Raw genomic sequence first — 25278 nt, forward strand, 5'->3', positions numbered from 1 at the left:
TACTATACTGTAGTATTCTAGTTTATTCTCTTCTATGCTATACTATACTGTAGTATTCTAGTTTATCCTCTTCTATGCTATACTATACTGTAGTATTCTAGTTTATTCTCTTCTATGCTATACTATACTGTAGTATTCTAGTTTATCCTCCTCTATGCTATACTATACTGTAGTATTCTAGTTTATTCTCGTCTATGCTATACTATACTGTAGTATTCTAGTTTATCCTCCTCTATGCTATACTATACTGTAGTATTCTAGTTTATTCTCGTCTATGCTATACTATACTGTAGTATTCTAATTTATCCTCTTCTATCCTATACTATACTGTAGTATTCTAGTTTATTCTCGTCTATGCTATACTATACTGTACTATTCTAGTTTATTCTCCTCTATACTATACTGTAGTATTCTAGTTTATCCTCTTCTATGCTATACTATACTGTAGTATTCTAGTTTATTCTCGTCTATGCTATACTATACTGTAGTATTCTAGTTTATTCTCCTCTATACTATACTATACTGTAGTATTCTAGTTTATTCTCTTCTATGCTATACTACACTGTAGTATTCTAGTTTATTCTCCTCTATGCTATACTATACTGTAGTATTCTAGTTTATTCTCTTCTATGCTATACTATACTGTAGTATTCTAGTTTATCCTCTTCTATGCTATACTACACTGTAGTATTCTAGTTTATTCTCCTCTATACTATACTGTAGTATTCTAGTTTATTCTCCTCTATGCTATACTATACTGTAGTATTCTAGTTTATCCTCTTCTATGCTATACTATACTATACTGTAGTATTCTAGTTTATTCTCTTCTATGCTATACTACACTGTAGTATTCTAGTTTATTCTCCTCTATGCTATACTATACTGTAGTATTCTAGTTTATTCTCCTCTATACTATACTGTAGTATTCTAGTTTATTCTCCTCTATGCTATACTATACTGTAGTATTCTAGTTTATTCTCCTCTATACTATACTGTAGTATTCTAGTTTATCCTCTTCTATGCTATACTATACTGTAGTATTCTAGTTTATTCTCTTCTATGCTATACTATACTGTAGTATTCTAGTTTATCCTCTTCTATGCTATACTATACTGTAGTATTCTAGTTTATTCTCTTCTATGCTATACTATACTGTAGTATTCTAGTTTATCCTCTTCTATGCTATACTATACTGTAGTATTCTAGTTTATTCTCTTCTATGCTATACTATACTGTAGTATTCTAGTTTATTCTCTTCTATGCTATACTATACTGTAGTATTCTAGTTTATCCTCTTCTATGCTATACTGTAGTATTCTAGTTTATCCTCTTCTATGCTATACTATACTGTAGTATTCTAGTTTATCCTCTTCTATGCTATACTATACTGTAGTATTCTAGTTTATTCTCTTCTATGCTATACTATACTGTAGTATTCTAGTTTATCCTCTTCTATGCTATACTATACTGTAGTATTCTAGTTTATTCTCTTCTATGCTATACTGTAGTATTCTAGTTTATTCTCTTCTATGCTATACTATACTGTAGTATTCTAGTTTATCCTCTTCTATGCTATACTATACTATAGTATTCTAGTTTATTCTCCTCTATGCTATACTATACTGTAGTATTCTAGTTTATCCTCTTCTATGCTATACTATACTATAGTATTCTAGTTTATTCTCCTCTATGCTATACTATACTGTAGTATTCTAGTTTATTCTCCTCTATGCTATACTATACTGCAGTATTCTAGTTTATTCTCCTCTATGCTATACTGTAGTATTCTAGTTTATCCTCTTCTATGATATTCTATACTGTAGTATTCTAGTTTATTCTCTTCTATGCTATACTATACTGTAGTATTCTAGTTTATTCTCTTCTATGCTATACTGTAGTATTCTAGTTTATTCTGTTCTATACTGTACTGTAGTATTCTAGTTTATCCTCTTCTATGCTATACTATACTGTAGTATTCTAGTTTATCCTCTTCTATGCTATACTATACTGTAGTATTCTAGTTTATCCTCTTCTATGCTATACTATACTGTAGTATTCTAGTTTATTCTCCTCTATGCTATACTGTACTGTACTATTCTAGTTTATTCTCCTCTATGCTATACTATACTGTAGTATTCTAGTTTATCCTCTTCTATGCTATACTATACTATAGTATTCTAGTTTATCCTCTTCTATGCTATACTATACTATAGTATTCTAGTTTATTCTCTTCTATGCTATACTATACTGTAGTATTCTAGTTTATTCTGTTCTATACTGTACTGTAGTATTCTAGTTTATCCTCTTCTATGCTATACTATACTGTAGTATTCTAGTTTATCCTCTTCTATGCTATACTATACTGTAGTATTCTAGTTTATCCTCTTCTATGCTATACTATACTGTAGTATTCTAGTTTATTCTCCTCTATGCTATACTATACTGTAGTATTCTAGTTTATCCTCTTCTATGCTATACTATACTGTAGTATTCTAGTTTATTCTCCTCTATGCTATACTATACTGTAGTATTCTAGTTTATTCTCTTCTATGCTATACTATACTGTAGTGTTCTAGTTTATTCTCTTCTATGCTATACTATACTGTAGTATTCTAGTTTATCCTCTTCTATGCTATACTATACTGTAGTATTCTAGTTTATTCTCCTCTATGCTATACTGTAGTATTCTAGTTTATTCTCCTCTATGCTATACTATACTGTAGTATTCTAGTTTATCCTCTTCTATGCTATGCTATACTATACTGTAGTATTCTAGTTTATCCTCTTCTATGCTATACTATACTGTAGTATTCTAGTTTATTCTCTTCTATGCTATACTGTACTGTAGTATTCTAGTTTATCCTCTTCTATACTATACTGTAGTATTCTAGTTTATCCTCTTCTATGCTATACTATACTGTAGTATTCTAGTTTATTCTCTTCTATGCTATACTACACTGTAGTATTCTAGTTTATTGCTATACTATACTGTAGTATTCTAGTTTATTCTCTTCTATGCTATACTATACTGTAGTATTCTAGTTTATCCTCTTCTATGCTATACTACACTGTAGTATTCTAGTTTATTCTCTTCTATGCTATACTATACTGTAGTATTCTAGTTTATTCTCTTCTATGCTATACTATACTGTAGTATTCTAGTTTATTCTCCTCTATGCTATACTATACTGTAGTATTCTAGTTTATTCTCTTCTATGCTATACTACACTGTAGTATTCTAGTTTATTCTCCTCTATGCTATACTACACTGTAGTATTCTAGTTTATTCTCCTCTATGCTATACTATACTGTAGTATTCTAGTTTATTCTCTTCTATGCTATACTACACTGTAGTATTCTAGTTTATCCTCTTCTATGCTATACTATACTGTAGTATTCTAGTTTATTCTCTTCTATGCTATACTACACTGTAGTATTCTAGTTTATTCTCCTCTATGCTATACTACACTGTAGTATTCTAGTTTATCCTCCTCTGTGCTATACTATACTGTAGTATTCTAGTTTATCCTCTTCTATGCTATACTATACTGTAGTATTCTAGTTTATTCTCTTCTATGCTATACTATACTGTAGTATTCTAGTTTATTCTCCTCTATGCTATACTATACTGTAGTATTCTAGTTTATTCTCTTCTATGCTATACTATACTGTAGTATTCTAGTTTATCCTCTTCTATGCTATACTATACTGTAGTATTCTAGTTTATTCTCCTCTATGCTATACTATACTGTAGTATTCTAGTTTATCCTCTTCTATGCTATACTGTACTGTAGTATTCTAGTTTATCCTCTTCTATGCTATACTATACTGTAGTATTCTAGTTTATCCTCCTCTGTGCTATACTATACTGTAGTATTCTAGTTTATCCTCTTCTATGCTATACTATACTGTAGTATTCTAGTTTATTCTCTTCTATGCTATACTATACTGTAGTATTCTAGTTTATTCTCCTCTATGCTATACTATACTGTAGTATTCTAGTTTATTCTCTTCTATGCTATACTATACTGTAGTATTCTAGTTTATCCTCTTCTATGCTATACTATACTGTAGTATTCTAGTTTATTCTCCTCTATGCTATACTATACTGTAGTATTCTAGTTTATCCTCTTCTATGCTATACTGTACTGTAGTATTCTAGTTTATCCTCTTCTATGCTATACTATACTGTAGTATTCTAGTTTATTCTCTTCTATGCTATACTATACTGTAGTATTCTAGTTTATTCTCCTCTGTGCTATACTATACTGTAGTATTCTAGTTTATTCTCTTCTATGCTATACTATACTGTAGTATTCTAGTTTATTCTCTTCTGTGCTATACTATACTGTAGTATTCTAGTTTATTCTCTTCTATGCTATACTACACTGTAGTATTCTAGTTTATCCTCCTCTATGCTAAACTATACTGTAGTATTCTAGTTTATTCTCCTCTATGCTATACTATACTGTAGTATTCTAGTTTATTCTCTTCTATGCTATACTGTACTGTAGTATTCTAGTTTATCCTCTTCTATACTATACTGTAGTATTCTAGTTTATCCTCTTCTATGCTATACTATACTGTAGTATTCTAGTTTATTCTCTTCTATGCTATACTACACTGTAGTATTCTAGTTTATTGCTATACTATACTGTAGTATTCTAGTTTATTCTCTTCTATGCTATACTATACTGTAGTATTCTAGTTTATCCTCTTCTATGCTATACTACACTGTAGTATTCTAGTTTATTCTCTTCTATGCTATACTATACTGTAGTATTCTAGTTTATTCTCTTCTATGCTATACTATACTGTAGTATTCTAGTTTATTCTCCTCTATGCTATACTATACTGTAGTATTCTAGTTTATTCTCTTCTATGCTATACTACACTGTAGTATTCTAGTTTATTCTCCTCTATGCTATACTACACTGTAGTATTCTAGTTTATTCTCCTCTATGCTATACTATACTGTAGTATTCTAGTTTATTCTCTTCTATGCTATACTACACTGTAGTATTCTAGTTTATCCTCTTCTATGCTATACTATACTGTAGTATTCTAGTTTATTCTCTTCTATGCTATACTACACTGTAGTATTCTAGTTTATTCTCCTCTATGCTATACTACACTGTAGTATTCTAGTTTATCCTCCTCTGTGCTATACTATACTGTAGTATTCTAGTTTATCCTCTTCTATGCTATACTATACTGTAGTATTCTAGTTTATTCTCCTCTATGCTATACTATACTGTAGTATTCTAGTTTATTCTCCTCTATGCTATACTATACTGTAGTATTCTAGTTTATTCTCTTCTATGCTATACTATACTGTAGTATTCTAGTTTATCCTCTTCTATGCTATACTATACTGTAGTATTCTAGTTTATTCTCCTCTATGCTATACTATACTGTAGTATTCTAGTTTATCCTCTTCTATGCTATACTGTACTGTAGTATTCTAGTTTATCCTCTTCTATGCTATACTATACTGTAGTATTCTAGTTTATTCTCTTCTATGCTATACTATACTGTAGTATTCTAGTTTATTCTCCTCTGTGCTATACTATACTGTAGTATTCTAGTTTATTCTCTTCTATGCTATACTATACTGTAGTATTCTAGTTTATTCTCTTCTGTGCTATACTATACTGTAGTATTCTAGTTTATTCTCTTCTATGCTATACTACACTGTAGTATTCTAGTTTATCCTCCTCTATGCTAAACTATACTGTAGTATTCTAGTTTATTCTCCTCTATGCTATACTATACTGTAGTATTCTAGTTTATCCTCTTCCATGCTATACTATACTGTAGTATTCTAGTTTCTCTTCTATGCTATACTATACTGTAGTATTCTAGTTTATCCTCTTCTATGCTATACTACACTGTAGTATTCTAGTTTATTCTCCTCTATGCTATACTATACTGTAGTATTCTAGTTTATTCTCCTCTATACTATACTGTAGTATTCTAGTTTATTCTCCTCTATACTATACTGTAGTATTCTAGTTTATCCTCCTCTGTGCTATACTATACTGTAGTATTCTAGTTTATCCTCTTCTATGCTATACTATACTGTAGTATTCTAGTTTATTCTCCTCTATGCTATACTATACTGTAGTATTCTAGTTTATTCTCTTCTATGCTATACTACACTGTAGTATTCTAGTTTATTCTCCTCTATACTATACTGTAGTATTCTAGTTTATTCTCCTCTATGCTATACTATACTGTAGTATTCTAGTTTATCCTCTTCTATGCTATACTATACTATACTGTAGTATTCTAGTTTATCCTCCTCTATGCTATACTATACTGTAGTATTCTAGTTTATTCTCTTCTATGCTATACTACACTGTAGTATTCTAGTTTATTCTCCTCTATGCTATACTATACTGTAGTATTCTAGTTTATTCTCCTCTATACTATACTGTAGTATTCTAGTTTATTCTCCTCTATGCTATACTATACTGTAGTATTCTAGTTTATTCTCCTCTATACTATACTGTAGTATTCTAGTTTATCCTCTTCTATGCTATACTATACTGTAGTATTCTAGTTTATTCTCTTCTATGCTATACTATACTGTAGTATTCTAGTTTATCCTCTTCTATGCTATACTATACTGTAGTATTCTAGTTTATTCTCTTCTATGCTATACTATACTGTAGTATTCTAGTTTATCCTCTTCTATGCTATACTATACTGTAGTATTCTAGTTTATTCTCTTCTATGCTATACTATACTGTAGTATTCTAGTTTATTCTCTTCTATGCTATACTATACTGTAGTATTCTAGTTTATCCTCTTCTATGCTATACTGTAGTATTCTAGTTTATCCTCTTCTATGCTATACTATACTGTAGTATTCTAGTTTATCCTCTTCTATGCTATACTATACTGTAGTATTCTAGTTTATTCTCTTCTATGCTATACTATACTGTAGTATTCTAGTTTATCCTCTTCTATGCTATACTATACTGTAGTATTCTAGTTTATTCTCTTCTATGCTATACTGTAGTATTCTAGTTTATTCTCTTCTATGCTATACTATACTGTAGTATTCTAGTTTATCCTCTTCTATGCTATACTATACTATAGTATTCTAGTTTATTCTCCTCTATGCTATACTATACTGTAGTATTCTAGTTTATCCTCTTCTATGCTATACTATACTATAGTATTCTAGTTTATTCTCCTCTATGCTATACTATACTGTAGTATTCTAGTTTATTCTCCTCTATGCTATACTATACTGCAGTATTCTAGTTTATTCTCCTCTATGCTATACTGTAGTATTCTAGTTTATCCTCTTCTATGATATTCTATACTGTAGTATTCTAGTTTATTCTCTTCTATGCTATACTATACTGTAGTATTCTAGTTTATTCTCTTCTATGCTATACTGTAGTATTCTAGTTTATTCTGTTCTATACTGTACTGTAGTATTCTAGTTTATCCTCTTCTATGCTATACTATACTGTAGTATTCTAGTTTATCCTCTTCTATGCTATACTATACTGTAGTATTCTAGTTTATCCTCTTCTATGCTATACTATACTGTAGTATTCTAGTTTATTCTCCTCTATGCTATACTGTACTGTACTATTCTAGTTTATTCTCCTCTATGCTATACTATACTGTAGTATTCTAGTTTATCCTCTTCTATGCTATACTATACTATAGTATTCTAGTTTATCCTCTTCTATGCTATACTATACTATAGTATTCTAGTTTATTCTCTTCTATGCTATACTATACTGTAGTATTCTAGTTTATTCTGTTCTATACTGTACTGTAGTATTCTAGTTTATCCTCTTCTATGCTATACTATACTGTAGTATTCTAGTTTATCCTCTTCTATGCTATACTATACTGTAGTATTCTAGTTTATCCTCTTCTATGCTATACTATACTGTAGTATTCTAGTTTATTCTCCTCTATGCTATACTATACTGTAGTATTCTAGTTTATCCTCTTCTATGCTATACTATACTGTAGTATTCTAGTTTATTCTCCTCTATGCTATACTATACTGTAGTATTCTAGTTTATTCTCTTCTATGCTATACTATACTGTAGTGTTCTAGTTTATTCTCTTCTATGCTATACTATACTGTAGTATTCTAGTTTATCCTCTTCTATGCTATACTATACTGTAGTATTCTAGTTTATTCTCCTCTATGCTATACTGTAGTATTCTAGTTTATTCTCCTCTATGCTATACTATACTGTAGTATTCTAGTTTATCCTCTTCTATGCTATGCTATACTATACTGTAGTATTCTAGTTTATCCTCTTCTATGCTATACTATACTGTAGTATTCTAGTTTATTCTCTTCTATGCTATACTGTACTGTAGTATTCTAGTTTATCCTCTTCTATACTATACTGTAGTATTCTAGTTTATCCTCTTCTATGCTATACTATACTGTAGTGTTCTAGTTTATTCTCTTCTATGCTATACTATACTGTAGTATTCTAGTTTATTCTCTTCTATGCTATACTATACTGTAGTATTCTAGTTTATCCTCTTCTATGCTATACTGTACTGTAGTATTCTAGTTTATCCTCTTCTATGCTATACTATACTGTAGTATTCTAGTTTATTCTCCTCTATGCTATACTATACTGTAGTATTCTAGTTTATTCTCTTCTATGCTATACTATACTGTAGTATTCTAGTTTATTCTCCTCTATGCTATACTGTAGTATTCTAGTTTATTCTTTTCTATGCTATACTATACTGTAGTATTCTAGTTTATCCTCTTCTATGCTATGCTATACTATACTGTAGTATTCTAGTTTATTCTCTTCTATGCTATACTATACTGTAGTATTCTAGTTTATTCTCCTCTATACTATACTGTAGTATTCTAGTTTATTCTCCTCTATGCTATACTATACTATAGTATTCTAGTTTATCCTCTTCTATGCTATACTATACTGTAGTATTCTAGTTTATTCTCCTCTATGCTATACTACACTGTACTATTTTAGTTTATTCTCCTCTATACTATACTGTAGTATTCTAGTCCTGTCAAATTCTGTAATATTCTATTTTAAACTGTTCTGTTCTATTTTATCCTATTCTATTCTGCAATATTCTGTTCTGTTGTATTTTATTCTGTTCTGTTCTGTATATACTCAATGCTGTTCTATTCTATTATATTCTGTTCAATTCTGTTCTGTATTCTAATCAACACTTACACTATGGCATCTCATCAGTGTTTAAAGTGTAAAAAAGTACATGCTTTAATTAACTGAATAATATGTACTTAGCCAACATCTTGACATTTGATTTAGCTAACCTTCTAGTTTCTCCCCATATCAGTAGGCAGTCAGTATACAAATTCAGTAGTGGTTATATCCCTCTCTGTTATCACTTTTAATTACAACATTAATCTATCCTGTGTAGTCTCTAAATAATTCATTTCTGTGCAAATCAATTCCATGTGTTTTTGGTTTAGTGGAGCAATAGTTAAGGTCATAATAGTCATTATAGCCATAATAGTCATAGTCATAATATTGGCATATACTAAGGGACAGTGACAGTTTTTACCCACTGAGGGGGTATAGACCAAAAATGTCTGAGGCCCATTTAATTTGTAAGGATGTTATTTTAAATGTATTTCAGTTTCTTTAAGCTAATTGGAAGAGCACACCACTGCATCCTTATACTGTGAGCCACAATTTCAGAAGCCAGTCAGCAGCCTTGCACACTTTATAAGAAGTATATAAGAAGTTTATAAGAAGAAAAAATCTGTACTTTTTTCAGCTGAAGAGCTGAAGGAATAGAGGGTGTGCATTGATTGTCAAGAAAAGCGCAATGCTTTACTATGTGACCGTTATTTGATCTGTGTTTATATAGGAGACTTTTTTTTAAGATTACTACTCATTGCTCAAGAGACTTCATGCAATATTAAAAAGCAGACATGGTCATGTTATATACAATACTAGGTAGTCATGCAAGGCTCTCACACAGCACTTGTAAAAGTCCTAAATGCAGAGCAAGGCTTGCTTTAGGCCTTGGGAGAGCAAAGCGCAGGGTGTGTAAACAGCGTTCGGGTGAGCCAGGTGTGTGAGGCAGCTTGTGGACGGAGATCATGGCCTCTTTTCTGAGCTCCTTTTTTTGATGGATGAATCAGCTTTCTACTGCCCTGCTGCCTGATAGACCCATGCAGGGAAAGCACGATGAGAAAACAGCAGCGTGGAGGGCAGGAGCATAGGATGAAAAGATTGAAAGGGAGAGGAAAGGGAGGTGGGAAGGTGATGCACCACTGCGTTTTGTGCTTGTAGTGAAAGGAGGAAGAGAAACGGAGATGAGATTTGAGCTACGATGGACCTAGTAATCTGAGTTATTGTCTGTTCAATCTGCTCTGTTTCACAATTCACAGATGTTTCGATATTTTTTTAGATTTTTTTTGGCTGCTGTGGTACATTTTCACAAATACATATTCATTAGGATGATTTACGTGTCCCTGTGTAGACTCTTTTTCAAAATGGATTGTTTAATTTACCTCTAAAAATCTATACAATGTTTCTGTATGTTTGAGCTTAAATTGCATATGTTGTTCTTTTTATACATTAACACTGAATTTTTTGTAATTCTAGGAGGCGTGGTATAGGTATTGTACATGGCTTGCTTATATCTGAAGGCTGTAGAAGTGAGAGTATCAGGTTTATTTCTCTGGCACGTTTTTCAGTGGAATCCTAGACATAAGCACTTCTGTAAGTCCCTCTGGTAAGGATAAGGATGTCTGCCAGATGCCATAAATGTAAATGTAAATAACGCATTACTGTGGCGTAATTATATAATATAACTTATAACATACCATTAATGATTTAATATATCCTCACTACCCTACAGCAGTATAGTATCACAAACCTTAACTCAGATGGCAACTTTTCAGGCAGTCTGTGAGAAAGTTTTTCTTAGGATTTTTTTTTTTTTTTTTCAAAAACATTTAATAATACATTTGAACACACATTGTTACAGTCCATGTTTCAGGTTTCCTGTGATATTTTGTACTTGTGTTTCTGACTTAGACTGCCAGGGGGTGCTCGGCTAAGGTCGTTTCTCACAGCTTGTCCCTAGAACTGCTTTTGGTGTTTCAGCGCTGTCCATCAAACAGGAAATAGCCCCACAGCTGAGCAGTGTAGTGCTCTGGCATTATGTGCTTTAGAAAAGCCTGATTTGGCCAATCACAATGCTTCCTCTCTCCCATTAAAGAAGATGCTGGTGTGTCCTGCTAATGCTGGTGGCCACTGTGCTTGAAAACCCCCTCTTACTCTCTGTGTCTCTCTCCAGTCCTTTGTTCTAGTCCCTCTTTGGGCTATCTCTAGTGTGTACAGCCCCATAGCCCGCGTGATGAATTGTAGTTTCACAGCAGGAGGTTTTAACAACCCCTGTGAGAGCTGTCTTCTTCCAACACTGTCACACTGAACCATCTCATTTTATCCTCACCGATAAACCATTTTTAGCGTTAACCACTCCAGCACTTCTGTTGGTCCTGTGAAGAAGATTGACTTTAAGGCTGGATAGAACCTATTTCAGCATTCAAGACTGTTTGGTGTATAAACAAGAGCTAGTGCATATTGGTATTTGTTTTGGGTTTAGCTGAATGTGGCGTTCCTCAAGGCTAAGTGTGGAGTACTTTCCTTTTTTACATTATTTGGACTTTGGGGTGTTTTTATCAACTTTAATTTGATTAAAGAACCATTTCCTTAACCCATGTTTAAATCGGTAATTTCTCTAAAGAGACTGATCTGACTTCTCAAAACATTGCAATAACAATAGATAAACAAGGTATTTTTTCTGCTTTAAAAACGTAGGTGGCACGGTGGTACAGTGAGTTGATCCTGAGCTCAGGTTGCTGTCTGTCTTCTTGTGGAAGAGCGGGTTTCCTCCAGTTTCTTCGGTTTCCTCCCGTCTCCGGAAGATATGCCTTTAGGTGGATTGGTGACACTCAGCTGCCCATCAGTTCAATTCAGTTTTATTTCTATAGCACCTTTAACTGTAGACATTATCACAAAGCAGGTTTACAGAATTCCAGATATGGTTTTTGATCCCTAATAAAAAAGCAAGAGGTGACACTGGCAAGGAAAAACTCCAACGGAACAAGACTCGGTTCATCCTTTTACTAGGTGTGATTGAGTGTGTGAATGGGTGTTTGTGTGATGCCCTGTGATGTGTATTCCCACTTGGCGCCCCAGTGTACCTTGAATAGGTTTTCGATTCATTGCAGCTGAACATGAATGAATGAATAACACATGTTTTGATGAAGGATTTTCATGAAATGTTAATCTGAACTACACTAAAAAAAAAAAAAAAAAAACTCCACATTATACACAGTGCTGAATACTATTTTATTCTCTTTTTTTCCAAAAATATAAAGGTTAGGTTGTGAAAATTACAGCATTGGTTCATTCCCAATTTACATTTAAATAGGTGAAAACAGTTTCTCTATCTGTGGACTGGTGGAGAGCAGAGCGAATCAGCTCTAATAACCGCCATATTTCACACATTTGATTCTTTGTTTCCGATGCCTGTAATTTGTCCGCCAACCTGGCCCCGTTTCTGGCGGCTGAAAAAAGAAAAAGCATAATCAATTTCTTAAACTCTGGAACATCCTGAATTAAAGAAAGCAGTAACAGAGGAAAGAGCAGACGGCGCCAGTCAAATCAAAGTGCAATCCAAACACATGACATTTTGTTTTGACGTCGAGATCAGAGGTGATGATGGTGGGGGGGGTGCGCAGCGACCTCCGAGTGTGTGTGTGTGTGTGTGTGTGTGTGTGTGTGACTGATTTCTGCGAATGTGTAATTTCACATTCGCGCTCTCTCATCAATGCTGGATGATTATCACTTAGTGTGTGTGTTTATCCTCGCATTACGTGGTGTTGATTGTATTTTCTAATACGCGCATTCAGAGTAAAGGACATCATCAGGAAATGGCTTCGTGTGTCGTCTGGTCCCGACGGAGCTGTCATTAATAAACGCTTGTTAAATAGAGGTGGCATATAGACGGGCAATTTAACACCCAGCTTCGACCAATATGTCATTCAGGATTCATTTATTTAATTCGAATGCCTTCAATGCTATTGGCTGGTTCTGTCCCCACTTAGCAGCCTCTCACATTTCTGTTTGTGTATGGGCAATCTTTAAGGACGTTAATTTAACCTTAAAGAAAGCATGCAGGTATGTTGGAGTGTAAAAGGGTGGCATGGAAGGGAATTTGTATGGCTGTACGTGATACTGAACACGAATGATATTTACATGGTTGTATCTGATAAAGTACTGTAATTATCCTTCTTTCTCTGCTTCCTCCTCCCTGTGTGACTATATTATTTTACCCTTGATTATTGCTCTTTTCACTGGTGTGTTCATGCCGTGTGTGTGTGTGTGTGTGTGTGTGTGTGTGTGTGTGTGTGTGTGTGTGTGCGCGCGTGTGTGCATGTCTGTCCCTGTTTGATTGAGCCAAAAAGGATGTATGAAGGCTGGTATTTCAAGGAGAAGCTCTGCTGCTGTTGATTTTATTTTTGATTTATTCATTTTGAAATATCTTTTTTTATTTTTTTTTTTTTAAGCAATCTGATTGTTATACTTGTATATGTAACAGTATTACTACATTGCACAGAGTTAGAAATTAATTTCTGATAATTGTGCTTAATTTAAGTATGTATATTCCACTATATCAAAAAATATCTCATTCATTCATTCATTCGTCTCCAGTAAGCGCTTTATTCTGGTCAGGGTTGCAGTGAATCCAGGGTCAACCCCAGGAGCACAAGGTATGATGCAGGAATGCTCACAGGATGCCATCTGTTGCAGCGCACATTGCACACACTCATTCACACACTACTCCACACCTAGGGTCTATTTAGAGTAGTCAATCAAACTACTGGCATGTTTTTGGGAGGTGGAAGGAAACCGGAGAACCCCAAGGAAACCCACATGGACACGGGAAGAATATATGTGATGCTGAACCTGTAAGGTGGCAACGCTAGCTGCTACACCCTGCCATCAAAAAATTATTACATAGTAATTATATTTTAATAATTTATTTATTTGTTTGCGTTTGTGTGTAGCTGAACAGACAGAATCGCTCTCTAAAGAGGAAAAGTATGATGTACATGGCTCATCTAGATGCCAACGTCATCGCCGAAATCAACCTGAATGACAGTGGTGATGAGGAAAATCATCAGGGGGAGGAGCCTGGAACCTGTAGCTCCTCCCACTGCCAGCTTGTCATCTCCGGTACGTCACCTCCCCCCTTTTTTTTTTTTTTTTAATCCACCGCTACTCCGTAGAAGCCATATTTACATTTAAGGAAAGAAAAAACACTGAGTTGAGACAGGAATTCAATAAAATATGATTTAAAGATATTTCAGTGCTACATGATTATGCAAACAGTGTTCACTGGAACTAACACAGAGAGGCCACACCCCCTTCACTGGGACGGTTAAGTTTGTCCATAGAAATATTTGTAACGAATCTCAACAAAAATTAATTTGAGAAAAGTAGTTTCTGAATAACAAGACACTAAAAAGGCTCACCAGTAGAATTATACTCTACTGATATATAGAATTAATTTTAGAGTACAGTGTACAACCTCACACTGATAAACTGTCACACTTTGAATATAAAGTGTGTTTTGCCTTTTTACATTAGAGAATAACTTTGTATGTTTGTGTGTTTGAATCAGAGTTGAGGAATAAATTAGAGTCGGCTCTAGAGGAGAAGAAGCAGTTAGCCATCGATCTGGAGACGATGAAAGATCAGCTCCACAAAACCCGAGAGGAAGTACGCCTGACAGCCTTTCATCTGAGTTCTGACACTGAGTTACACACACTCACAGAGCTCTCTCTCTCTCTCTCTCTCTCTCTCTCTCTCACTCACACACTCTCACACACATACACACACACACATACACTTTGTGCCTTTTTACACATCATACAGTACCAGAAAGTTTCGCACCAGAAAACCAGAGCCAAAGATTCTGTTTGTTTTTTGGGACCTGGTTAATTGGCTCCAAGAGAAACTAATGGTATATTGCTCATATTTTTTTTTTGTCATTTTTTTTTTTTCATCATCCCAGTGTCATAAAATCTAACAGGATACCTTTATAGAAAGCTTAAAATCTCCCTTTCACTATTCAAAAGCCAAAAAAAAGAAATACCATCCCATCACTTCTTCAAATCTCTGCTATTCAGACCCTCCACTCTTTCATGTCATACTGTTGAAGGGGACACCTTTACTGTCAAAATGGGACACTTACATTCTTTAGTCTTAAAATCAGGAGAGATGCTTGGAATTTTATGTACACATTTTTATCATTTATTTTGCTTGTAATAGACATGAATACTGTATTAAAAAAATGTTCTTATGAACCAGAGATATGAACTTTAAAAAGTATATTTATCACAGCCCTGTCATCCTAAGCTATGATGTTAGTCCTCTCTCCTCCTCCTCTGTTGCACTTTTACATTGCACTTCCACATACCTAACATTTACAAACCCTTAATCAAGTTTTACTTTTTTTATATAACCTTTACCTGATTTGACATTTCATTTCCCGTTGATTCTCACGATCCTAGCTTTAAAATGATGTATGCCACTCCCACTAAAGTGACATCATAGATGTAGCACTTGATAAGTTTAACCCTTGACTTTCCAAGGATGAACTCAACAAGGAATTTAGATCAGTGACGCGTATATTCACCCTTCCAACCTGTGGTACACTCACACTCCAGGCATCCTCCACTGACACACACACCATTATACAAACTCAGACCCTGCACTAAAACACAAACACAAAAACATTATGCACACAGAGACACACAGAACATCATACACACTCACACCCTACACTGAGACACACAGAACACCATACACACTCACACCCTACACTGACACACACACACACACACACACACAGAGCACCATACACACTCACACCCTACACTGACACACACACACACACACACACACACACACAGAACACCATACACACTCACACCCTACACTGACACACACACACACACACACACACACACACACACACACAGAACACCATACACACTCACACCCTACACTGACACACACACACACACACACACACAGAACACCATACACACTCACACCCTACACTGACACACACACACAGAACACCATACACACTCACACCCTACACTGACACACACACACACACAGAACACCATACACGCTCACACCCTACACTGAGACACACAGAACACCATATACACTCACACCCTACACTGACACACACACACACAGAACACCATACACGCTCACACCCTACACTGACACACACACACACACACACACACACACACACACACACACACACAGAACACCATACACGCTCACACCCTACACTGAGACACACAGAACACCATATACACTCACACCCTACACTGACACACACACACACAGAACACCATACACGCTCACACCCTACACTGACACACACACACACACACACACACACACACAGAACACCATACACACTCACACCCTACACTGAGACACACAGAACACCATACACACTCACACCCTACACTGAGACACATTCACACACACAGAACACCATACACACTCACACCCTACACTGAGACACACACACACACACACACACACACACAGAACACCATACACACTCACACCCTACACTGAGACACATACACACACCCAGAGAACACCATACACACTCACGCCCTACACTGAAACACGTTCACACACACACACACACACACAAACACACACACACACTTGTTTCTGGTTTCTGATTGGCTCTACATCCAGTTAAAAATGTAATCACAGTTCTAATAATCAGTGATCCTCATACCATGTAACCATGCTCAAATGTATCCATGACATGGAGCGTAAATTACACCTTAGGCTAGTCCTATATTCAGGTAACACTGTGCTGCTAGCTTTGCTGTTGCTACCCTAAATGTAAAATGAATAACATCAATTTAAAAAGTTAACATACGCAGCAAACCCCCAGTGAGACACATATACACACACAGAACACCATACACACTCACACGCTACACTGAGACAAATTCTTACTCAGAGAACACTATACAGAATAACATACTACATTGAGACACATACAACACACACAGAACATTATACACATACTCACATGCTACACTGAGACACACACACACACCCTACACAGAGACACATACACTGTACACACTCTGAAACACACATATGCACAAGTATAGAGCACTATACACACACTGCACTGAGACACATACACACACAGAACATTATACACATACACCCTACATTGAGACACACACACACACACCCTACACTGAGACACAGAACACTGTACACACTGAAACACAAACACAGAGCACTATACGTACACTGCACTGAGACACTATACATTATACAACACACACAGAACATTATACACATACTCACACCCTACATTGAGACAGACAGACACACACACACCCTACACTGAGACACAGAACACTGTACACACTCTGAAACACAAACACACACATGCACAAGCATAGAGCACTATACACACACTGCACTGAGACACATAGCCACACAAAACACTATACACACTTGCATTTGTTGCAACCCATACAGAGTACTTTAACTACACCATAGTTAAACAAGTTTAAAGTTCCCTTCACTACACACACAAACACACACACACCCCTGCTCACAATTCTTAAACGTCGAAATGAAAGGACTGAATAGGAGAATATATCTCTGTCATGAACTCTCTGTTCCTTTTCAAAGTCTTGCAGATAAAATCTGTCCTCTCTCTCTCTCTCTCTCTCTCTCTCTCGCAGCTCCTGCGAGAAAAACACGATAATACTGTTTTGATTGCTGAAACGCTTCAACAAAAGAAGCTCTTGGGGAAGTATAACAGAGGTCAGTTCCAGTCGCTGTAACCCTGCACACGCACGTGCACTGCATCACCTCTGATCTCTAAGACAATACACACACTTGTATCATAATTACACCGGCTATTCGATGCAGGGGTGTTTATACTCTGAGTCCTTGAGTGCTGCAATATTTTGTGGCCTGTTGATGGAATTCAGACACTAGTCTCATTTATTACTTCTGTGTGTGCATGTGTGTGTGTGTGTGTGTGTGTGTGTGTGTGTGTGTGAGTGTGTGTGTACACCTGTTGTTGGTGCTGCAGTCATTGTATGTGTGTGAGTGGGCTTATATTGAGTTATAATGGGGATTAAATGTCCTCAGGCTGATGGGAATTCATGACATTTTCAATATTGTGAGGGAAATTTGGGTGAAAATTTTTATTTCACAGTCTTGTATTAGTGTCTTTATGTGTGTATGTTTGTGTAGTGTCTCGGTATGCGGTGGAGGAGTACGAGGCCTTACAGGCTGATCTGGAGATGGAGAAGGATTTGCGTGTAGAGGCAGAGAATTTTGCACACAAGGTGAGAGCACACAAAACACCCACACACAAATGCGCATGGTTTATCCAGTGGAATATCGCAAATCTGCAGGGGCCATCAAGCAAGCCACGACACAGTGCATCAAACAGAAAATCAGTAGTGTAGGCTGGGTACAACACAGGAGTGCGCAAGGTTAGTGGTAGGCCGACATACAAAGAAGAAAGGTTCGTCGCATTGAATTAGTACAAACAGTGATATTTGTGTGGTGGCCTGGGAAAACCATTCACTTAATGAAATTGTGCTATGTTGTACTATATATAGTTCTGAAAACTACAGGCTTTCCTGAACGAAATATCTTTGTCTTTTGCGTGTATATTAACCACAAATGAAGTTCTAGCATTTTAAAATCTCGTTACCTCCAAAAGTGAAAAGGGAGAACGTTTATTTTAAACATTTCATTCCGACTGCAGCAAAAGAGCTTCACAGACCTTTTGGCAGTCAGTATCTGATTGCAAACTGAATTGATTAGTCTTGTGTCTATTCCACTATGACACAAACCTGCCCAACAACATAATCAAACTGTTAGGAGGAAAATACATTTATCTAACAAAGTTTTAGACAGCTTTAGACAGACTGACTGTTTTTACTGCCATGTTTGTTAAATTGGCTTCTTACCTGACAAAATTACAAAATAAATAAATACATTTTCACTTTGTTTTGGTAATACAATCACTGAGCAATTTATTAGGAACATCTGTCCACCTACTCATTCATGCAATTATCTAATTAGCCAATCATGTGGCAGCAGTACAGTGCATAAAATCATGCAGATACGGGCCAGCAGCTTCAAGTAAAGTTCACATCAACCATCAGAAAGGGGGGAAAAATGTGATCTCAGTGATTTTGCCTGTGTCATGATTGTTGGTGCCAGATGGGCTGGTTTGAGTATTTGTATAACTGCTGGTCTCCTTTCACGCACAACAGTCTCTAGAGTTTACTCAGAATTGTGCAATCAAGAAAAGACATCCAGTGAGCGGCAGTTCTGCAGACAGAAACCCTTCTTGATGAGAGAGGTCAATGGAGAATGGCCAGACTGGTTCGAGCTGACAGAAAGGCTACAGTAACTTGGATAACCACTCTGTAAATTGTGGTGAGCAGAAAAACATCTCAGAATGCGCAACACATCAAACCTTGAAGCATATGGGCTACAACAGCAGAAGAGCATGTTAGGCTCCATTTCTGTCAGCCAGGGACAGAAAGAGGCTGCAGTGGGCACAGTCTCACCAAAACTGGACAGTTGAAGACTGGAAAAACATAGCCTGGTCTGATGAATCTCAATTTCTGCTGAGGCACACAGAAGACAGGGTCAGAATTTGGTGTCAACAGCATGAATCCATGGACCCAATCTGCCTTGTGTCAACAGTCCAGGCTGGTGGAGGTGGTGTAATGGTGTGGGGAATGTTTTCTTGGCACACTTTGGGCCCGTTAATACCAATCAATCATCGCTTGAATGCCACGGCGTATTTGAGTATTGTTACTGACCATGTGCATCCCTTCATGGCCACAATTTACCCATCTTCTAATGGCTACTTCCAGCATGATAATGCACCATGTCACAAAGCAAAGGTCTTCTCAAACTGGTTTCATGAACATGGCAATGTGTTAAATCTTCTTCAGTGGCCTTCCCAGTCACCACATCTGAATCCAATAGAACACCTTTGAGATGTGGGAGAACAGGAGATTCACAGGATGAAAATGCACCTGAAAAATCTGCAGGAATTGCATGATGCGATCATGTCAACATGGACCAGAATCTCAAAGGAATGATTCAAACATATTGTGGAATCCATGCCAAAAAGAACTGAGGCTGTTTTGAGAGCAAAGGGAGGCCCTACTCAGTATTAGTACAGTGCTCCTAATATAGAGCTCAGTGTGTGTATACAGTATATTCTTGACTTCTTAAAGGTGAGGTGTCAAAGCAAAACCCAATAATTCAGCCAGGATTTTCAGCTAGGATGTGTAAAAGGAAATACCACCAATAATAGTTCACCCATTCAGAATAAAGATGTATACTAAGCATTTCAAAGTAATATTAGAGCCCTGAAATGAGATGACTGAACAGTGTATTTGGTGAAGAGAGACTATTCAGTAAAGTAAGTATTAGGAACTCCTTAATAATGACAATGTGTCTGTTTCTCACAGTCAACGTCAAATTCCATTTTTAGGATAAACTCTGTAATTAAAAGATACCCATCTCAAACTTTCAGTAAATCTGTCTAGCAAAGGTTGCTGAGAAAATCATGTCACTACAAGATTGACGGTTGTGTTACAACTAGATACTTACAGTTATAGTGCAACTTAATGAAATGTCAAGCACACTTTGATGTAGTGTCAAAATCATCCTTGTCACATTTATTCAACAAACTGGCCCAGCAAGAACTGTAGATTAGATTGAAGGACAAAGAAAACTAAAAGACTTTGATAGCATCAAATTAATATATATATGTTCATCTTTTAGTCAGAGTTTTACAGAGGCCTTGTATCTACTATCTCCTGGAGGAATGCAGAACAATTCATCAGGGTCCCAGCCTGGTATTCATCTGCTTTCAGATGATAGATGCATGATCCCATCTCCCTCAACCAATTTTTATTTCTGTACACCTTCTTTTTATACATACCCACAACCTTCGGTCCTCTATTGAACTGAACCTGTTTGCGCTTTTTAATTTATCTACTGACAATGTCTTGTTCACAGTCAGGAATGCTGTGCGGCCTCCGAGTCATCATGCCCACTAGACATTAACAATAGATAGCTAATTAACTTCTTGCAGTGTATAGATGAGATGTATACACAAAGTCTTTCAGATCAAATATGGATACTTGTTGTTAAAGCTAAAAAAAAAAAAAAAAATGATTATGGGCTCCCAACTGGCACAACAGAAATGTGTTCGCTTTATCGTCCAATGATTGCGAGTTCAAATCCTGATGATGTCACTGCCATCTGTGGCCAAGAGTCCAAGAGAGCAAAAATCTCTGGCATACGTTCTATCTCCTGTCAATCACAGGATGAGAAAAGGGTGGTGAGAAAAGACCAAATTAGGGAGAAAATGAGGGAAAAAAAAACAATTCTACATATAATTATATTAGGCATAAAAGCAATAAGGCTGAACCATGCAACACCACAATGCCTTTTTTCTCTTTTATCACACCATCTGCTGCTTTAAAAAAAAAAAAAAAAAAAAAAAAAACAGCGGCTTTGTACATGTTGTTCTTACTCATAACTGAATGATATTAAAATAGCAAACTGATTTGTCTTTGTCTTTATATTTAGCTAACTTTCGAGTTCTCCTTGTAGCGTAACATTATTGTTGTTAGGCAGCAAAATTCCCAGTGTTGAATTAACACCCTACAGTGTTTATATATGTCCAACTAGACACACATGAACTCTGAAAGAGTAAAATCTACACTCTGGCTATCAATTCAACACTGGGGGTTTGCTGCGTATGTTTACTTTTTTAACCGATGTTATTCATTTTACATTTAGGGTAGCAACAGCAAAGGTAGCAGCACAGTGTTACCTGAATATAGGACTAGCCTGTGTGTGTGTGTGTGTGTGTGTGTGTGTGTGTGTGTGTGTGTGTGTGTGTGTAGATGTTGGTGGAGCAGAAGAAGCTGAAGAGACAGAGTCAGGCCCTGATGCAGAGTGTGTCACCTTCTGAAGCTTTAGATAACGCTCTCAAAGAGATCGCTGCACTCACACACACCATGGAAACACAGCGGTTAGAACACCAACGACAGGTACACACACATACACACTCGCACATATGCACGTCCTTTTTTTACTATCCTTGTGAGGCTTTTGCAATTGACATCATTATTAATGCAGCTAATTAATGCCACGCTTACACCAGTATCTAAAAGGTTTGGGGGAAAAAAAACGTCTTGTTGCAGGGACCTGTCAGATATCCCCACGAAGTCAAAACTGTCAGATATTTCTATTTTTGTGGGGTCTACACCAAGATATGAAAACATGCACACACACACACACAGATTTTTATACATTTGTGCATGTATCCTGTAGTTATACCAAATGGAAAATCTACAGTAGAAACACACACTCACAAACACAGAAAATTAACAACAGGTTTGTGTTTGTGTTTGTGTGTGCGCACGTGCATGCATGCATGTGTTTATGTTGTGTGAATCCAGCTGAAGTGTTTGGAGGATGAACTGCACAGCTCTGAGTTGCGGAAGCAGTTGTCTGCGTTGGAGAGGAAGACTGCGGTGCTGGAGGAAGAGAGAAGAGAGTGTATGGAGAAATGTGTCAGAGCTGAGACTGAGGCCAAGGACCTCCGCTTCACCGGTACACATACACTCCTCTCACATGTACACACCATTTTATTCTCAAATGTACAAACAACAGACACACATTGTTTGACACAAACACACAACTTCAAACAGATCTACAATATGCTTCTGAGTAACACACAATTGTGTACATGAAGAGAAACCTGTTCACAGTTACACAGACAGTTTAGCATAATGTGATTAAGGAATAAAACGTGACATGGTGTGCTGTTATAGGAAAATAATCAACGGCAGGGTGGTGTGCTGATATGAAGCAGAGTTACTGTTACGTTCCTGCAATTTGCTAAAAACATCTGCTGTAATCTAATGTTGTTAGACTGTTACTCACACAACCTTCCAAGTTAGTCCAAAATAACATAGAAACTAGAAAATAGGGAGAAAAAGAGCATTGCAGGAATGTTTTAAAACGTTATGTTCAAATGTTCCCAGAACATCAAAAAAAAATATGACAGAATCAACGTTCTTGGAACCAAAAGTTCTGAGAACCGTAACATACAGATAACATTGTGTTTTAGCACAGCGTTACACTTGACATACACTTGTTTTAGCAAAACATGCACTTGTTAGCATAGTTGCTAATTATCAAACCAGCTACAATCACTCTATAAAATAAAGTATTAAATAAAAATAAATATTAAATAAGCTGAGAGCCTGTCACTGTAGTAGGTTACATACATACTACATCACATACATAATCTAGAAAGATAACTCAGTATTTGGAGTAACATGAATTGCATCCATTTGTGAGAATGATGTCATGGAGACCATCACTCACTTTCTTTTCAGTGAGTGTTTTGTGTGTTGCATTGTGAGTTTATACTTTATTGTGGTTTCACTGCATGTATCTCTGTACCTGTTTTATGGCATGCATCGGTGTGTGTGTGTGTGTGTGTGTGTTGTGTGGTGTGTGTGTTGTGTGGTGTGTGTGTTGTGTGGTGTGTGTGTGTGTGTGTGTGTGTGTGTTGTAGTGGAGGAACTGCAGAAAAAGCTACAGCAGGTGTCAAATCCTGTACCCGCCCCAGCTCCCCCTCCTCCTCCTCCTCCCCCTCCACCACCTCCTCCTCCACCACCTTCCGTCTCAGCCAACCCTCTCAGGTAAAAGTGTGTGTCTGTGTCTATGTCTGTGTGTTGAAATAGCTGTACAAACTGGGGCTGGGCAATATGACGGTATAATAACATTACTGTGATAAATTATGCCATAATATACTTTTTAGACATATCGGTAGTATTTTGTGATATCTTGCTAGATATGATGCTAGAAGCAGCTAATCTGATGTTCAAGTTTAAAATTAATTTTCAAGTTAAAAATTAAATTAATATTAGAATTTAAAATTATTAGATTATTATTATTATTCTCTTCACATTGTGTGTGTGTGTGTGTATTCATATTTATATATATTTAGGGGTTGTTTAGGGTTGGGAGTGCTTCTAATTTGGAACCACACCATCAAGTAATTTACTGTTAAAGCTGACTTTAAAAGCTAATGGGTTTTGCAGTTTCTTTGACAGTATGTTTCTAAATTAAGACCACTGCAAGGATGACTTCTATGTAAGATGAAACAGACTAATTGGAAGAAACAGTATAAAACAGTATCATCTGAATTATCCAAAGAGAAACATATTTATTTATTAAGACTAAAATTATTGGGATGCTTTTAAAGGCATTAATTAATTAACAAATTTATTAAGATGGAAAACTTCATTTGGTGACTTTTAAGTTGAATTTGACTGATGATAATTATTCATTTCGGTTTTGCTAACTGGTCGGGTTTGGACAGCATTTCGTTGGGCTGTACATGGGTTCGGAATTAAAACTTCTGATTGGACTCAGAGAGAAAGTGCTCAGGCTATAGATGAGTTGTATTCAAAATTTCAGGCCTGGGTCTGTACTGTTGTGTGTTCCGATTTCTTTATTATATGTGGAAAGACCCTGAATAAAGCATCTGAATAAATGTATTCAGTACTGTTATCTTTGGGTTTATCACATGATTTTCTTACATTTCTTTTTCTGTCTCACTGTTCCAGCTCACTCATGTCATTACTTCGTAAGAAAAAAGGCATCAATAGTGACATTCCTTTAGTAGAGAAAGATGCAGCACCAAAAGATCCAGGTAAGAACACAAGTTAGTGTAGTGTGTATTCTGCGTCCCCCTACTGCTATGATGTGCCACCTTGTCTCAGTTGAATTATTGGCATTCCACAGCCAGAGGGAACAGTACACACTCAAACACACTGAGCACTTTTACTCCCAGGCCTCCTTCACACGTTTCTACATCATTAAAATAGCTCAGATAATTTCAGTGGGGTTTTCAGCACTTTATATTTATGCAAATTGTGAAAGGAACGTAATAAAAATGCAGTAGAAAAACCCAAATAGAAACCCAAATTTGTCCAAACTGCCAAAATATTTTAAGGTTTTTACACTTAGTTGAGGCATAAAAAAAATCATATAAATGAAAAGAAGATGAACAAAAATATGATGG

The 25278-nt window shown here is 36.0% G+C and overlaps 1 protein-coding gene across 4 annotated transcripts in view; it reads left to right on the forward strand.

Annotated features, from left to right (window-relative positions):
- Positions 1 to 25278, forward strand: part of shtn1 (shootin 1) — a 52595-nt gene that overhangs the window by 14083 nt on the left and 13234 nt on the right. For all 4 annotated transcript variants that reach the window (XM_026944264.3, XM_053237679.1, XM_053237678.1 and 1 more), the window contains 8 exons: positions 14096 to 14264; positions 14713 to 14810; positions 17855 to 17936; positions 18375 to 18469; positions 22079 to 22225; positions 22637 to 22790; positions 23764 to 23890; positions 24821 to 24906. In XM_026944264.3, the coding sequence (XP_026800065.3) occupies positions 14096 to 14264; positions 14713 to 14810; positions 17855 to 17936; positions 18375 to 18469; positions 22079 to 22225; positions 22637 to 22790; positions 23764 to 23890; positions 24821 to 24906 (958 nt within the window). The remainder of the gene's footprint in view (positions 1 to 14095; positions 14265 to 14712; positions 14811 to 17854; positions 17937 to 18374; positions 18470 to 22078; positions 22226 to 22636; positions 22791 to 23763; positions 23891 to 24820; positions 24907 to 25278) is intronic.

Source organism: Pangasianodon hypophthalmus, chromosome 10 (assembly GCF_027358585.1).
Source record: "Pangasianodon hypophthalmus isolate fPanHyp1 chromosome 10, fPanHyp1.pri, whole genome shotgun sequence".
Taxonomy (NCBI): Eukaryota; Metazoa; Chordata; class Actinopteri; order Siluriformes; family Pangasiidae; genus Pangasianodon; species Pangasianodon hypophthalmus.